This window comes from Carlito syrichta, unplaced genomic scaffold (genome assembly GCF_000164805.1).
Source record: "Carlito syrichta isolate Samal-C Ts95f unplaced genomic scaffold, Tarsius_syrichta-2.0.1 Scaffold302399, whole genome shotgun sequence".
Taxonomy (NCBI): domain Eukaryota; kingdom Metazoa; phylum Chordata; class Mammalia; order Primates; family Tarsiidae; genus Carlito; species Carlito syrichta.
This window is the reverse complement of record NW_007246495.1, coordinates 461,794-464,721: the sequence shown is the minus strand read 5'-3', so window position 1 is coordinate 464,721 and position 2,928 is coordinate 461,794. Positions and strand designations below refer to the sequence as shown.

Genomic DNA, 2,928 nt, shown 5'->3' with positions numbered 1-2,928 from the left:
CTCCAGGTGCTCTCGGCTCTCACAGACACTCACTCGGAGCTTAGAAAGACTAGGTGTTATGCACTGAATGGTTTGTATCAAAATTCAAGCTCAGAGCACATGCCGAAAATGTCAACTCCACCCTCATCACAGACACCAGTTAACCCTCAACTAGGTGCCCTTCTGCGTGTGCACATATCACCATTAGCAGGTTCAAGAAAAAAGACTCCATCTAAAAGACACACCTGTCCCTCTCAGGAGGGTGTTCTAGGGAATAGCTGCCCTTGTCTGTGTGTCATGCACACAGCACTGCCACCAAAACGCCTTTCACACAGGCGGCTAGAACCCGCTGTGTGCGCAAACGCTCCCTGCGTGTCCCTTGGTTGCAATGTGAAGTTCTCATTCTCTGATTCCTTTTGGCAGAGCAAGCTTCCAGTTGTTTATGGCACAGTGAAATATATTCTTCAATGCTATGTAATTTTGGACTAACAAGAAGTTTGTTTAAGGCACGTGTCTCAGTGTGAATATATAAAACAAACCAACCAAACAACCAACCAACCAACCAAAAAAAAAAAAAAAAAAAAAAAACGCTCAGTTCAAGTCCAGAATCCTTCCCATTTAGTTTCTGTCTTCAAGTAGTGAGTCCTTCTCCAGCTCCTCGTCTTTGGTGTCCGTGGGTACCATGCCGTTCTCCATCTCGGCCTGCTGCTGGATACAGTCAGTCAACACAGCTGTGCTGGAGTTGTCCGAGTTGCACATCTTTTCCGTCTCCTCCTCTTTCTTCTCTTCGTCCAGGGAGTAATTCCGGAAGGTCTTGTAGATCTTCTGGACGTCCTCCGGCAAGGTCTTCTTGAGGTCCTTGTTTTTCCTCTTGGTGAGCCTGGAGGTGGACCCGAACTTGTTGATAATGTTGTCCTCGGATGCGCCCTGCCCGTGTTTGTTCAGTTGCTCCGGCCCCTTAAGGCGCAGGTTGTTGGGCCGGTTGTTGATGCTCTCCTGGGACGAGGCCTTGAAGCGGCCCGTGTCCAGCGCGGCGAAGACCGAGCGCTTCTCGGGCGACAGCATGTCCAGCGAGTGGGCCCGCTGGTCCAGGCCCAGCCGCCGGCGCTCCATGCTGCGGATGGTGGCCGCCCGCTGCAGCTTGTCGTGGATCTCCACGCTCAGCCGCCGCCGTGTCTCCCGGAACTCGGCCGTGACGTTGGCCTTCCACTCGGCCGCGTGGGCCTTGATTTCGCCAACCTGGCCGAGAGACAAAAGAGCAACAACACGCTGAGAAAGGCCTCCCCGCCTCAGGCCTCTGGGCACCGACCTTGTTCAGGGGGTCCCTGCAGGGAGAGAGGTGGGGAGGGAGAGGGGACGGAGGGACAGGGCCCAACGCCACTTCCACCCTAGGACTTCTCGCCACCACCCGAGTGCCGGAAATTGGTGCTGATCGCCAGCAGAAAACTTCGGTCTAGGGAAGTCTGTTCTGTGGGCTGTGCCCGATTCCTGCACCCTGACCTGGGAGATTTGGTTACCGGGTCAGGGAGGGGGAGGATCTTGTTACCGCATAGTACATGGCCACAGCATGGCCCAGACATAAGGGACTTCACTGTTCCAGTTTGCCCAGGACCGAGGGGGATCCTAGGACATGGGGCTTTCTGTTTTAAAAACCGGGACAGCTCAAGCCTGTAATCCCAGCACTTTGGGAGACCGAGGTGAAGGGATTGCCTGAGCCCACGTGTTCGAGAGCAGCCTGGGCAACTTGGGGAGACCTGTCTCTACAATAATCAAAAAATTAGCTGAGCGTGGTAGCGCGCTGTAGTTCCGGCTACTTGGAAGGCTGAGGTGGAAGGATCACCAGAGCCCAGCATGTCAACGCTGGGATGGCCGTGAGCGTGCCACTGCACTCCAGCCTGGGCGAGTGAGATTCCAACTCAAAAAAAAAAAATACAACCCCAACAACAACAACAACAAAAATGGGGACAGTCCCAATGAAGTCCTGCCTGTGGTTGGCACCAAATCCGGGCATTCAGAAGGTGGCTGGGGGGCCGGGAGGGGTGTGGGGCTGTGGTGGAGAACCCCAAGGAAGCCTGAGAGCTAGAGATGGTGGTTGAGTGGGAGGTGGTCAGATTATGGGGAGATGTCAAAAGTGGGGGTTGAACAGAACTGGCTTCCCGCTCTGTTTCTGCTGTTGTGTTGATTGTATGTCTGCGTTCCCAGGACGCACACTGGGGTGACTGTATCTAGCTCACAGAGTGTCTAGCACTAGGTGAGACAAGGGAATCCACCTCACTCTGTCCCAAACAAAAGACTCAAAGCAGAAGCTCAGCAAGCCCTCCACCCAGCCTGTCCTTCTGACAGTCTATCTGGGTAGAGTGGCCAGGCTGTCCCAGTTTACCTGGGACTGTCTCAGTTTTAAAACAGAAAGTCTCATGTCCTAGAAAGTCCCTCAGTCCTGGGCAAATGAGGACTGCCAGTCATACGACATCTGGGTCATTCTGTAGCCATGTGCTGTCAGTACTGTGCTAGTTTTAAGAAGACCTACACTGGATATGGTGACTCACACCTGAAATCCTCAGTACTTGGGAGGCTAAGGAGGGAGGATCACTTGAGCCCATGAGTTCAAGACCAGCCTGGGCAACATAGCAAGACCTTATCTCTACAAAATATTTTTTTAAATTAACTAGGCATGGTTACGCGCACCTGTAGTCCCAGCTATTTGGGAGACTGAAGTGGAAGGATCGGCTGAGCCCAGGAGGTCGAGGCTTCAGTGAGCTCTGATGGTGCCACAGCACTCCAGACTGGGTGGCAGAGTGAGACCCCTGACTCAAAAAATAAAAAATATAGGCCAGGCGTGGTGGCTCACGTCTATAATCTCAGCACTTTGGGAGGCCAAGGCAAGAGGATTGCCTGAGCCCACAGGTTCAAGACCAGCCTGGGTAACTTGGTGAGACCTCATCTCTACAA

General features: G+C 53.3%; 1 protein-coding gene across 1 annotated transcript in view; it reads right to left on the bottom strand.

Moving 5' to 3' along the window:
• Positions 1 to 565: 565 nt before the first annotated feature.
• Positions 566 to 2,928, bottom strand: part of KCNK10 (potassium two pore domain channel subfamily K member 10) — a 164,077-nt gene continuing 161,714 nt past the window's right edge. Inside the window, exon 7 of the mRNA XM_008056569.2 lies at positions 566 to 1,218. Within this exon, the coding sequence (XP_008054760.1) occupies positions 598 to 1,218 (621 nt within the window). The 3' untranslated portion in view covers positions 566 to 597. The remainder of the gene's footprint in view (positions 1,219 to 2,928) is intronic.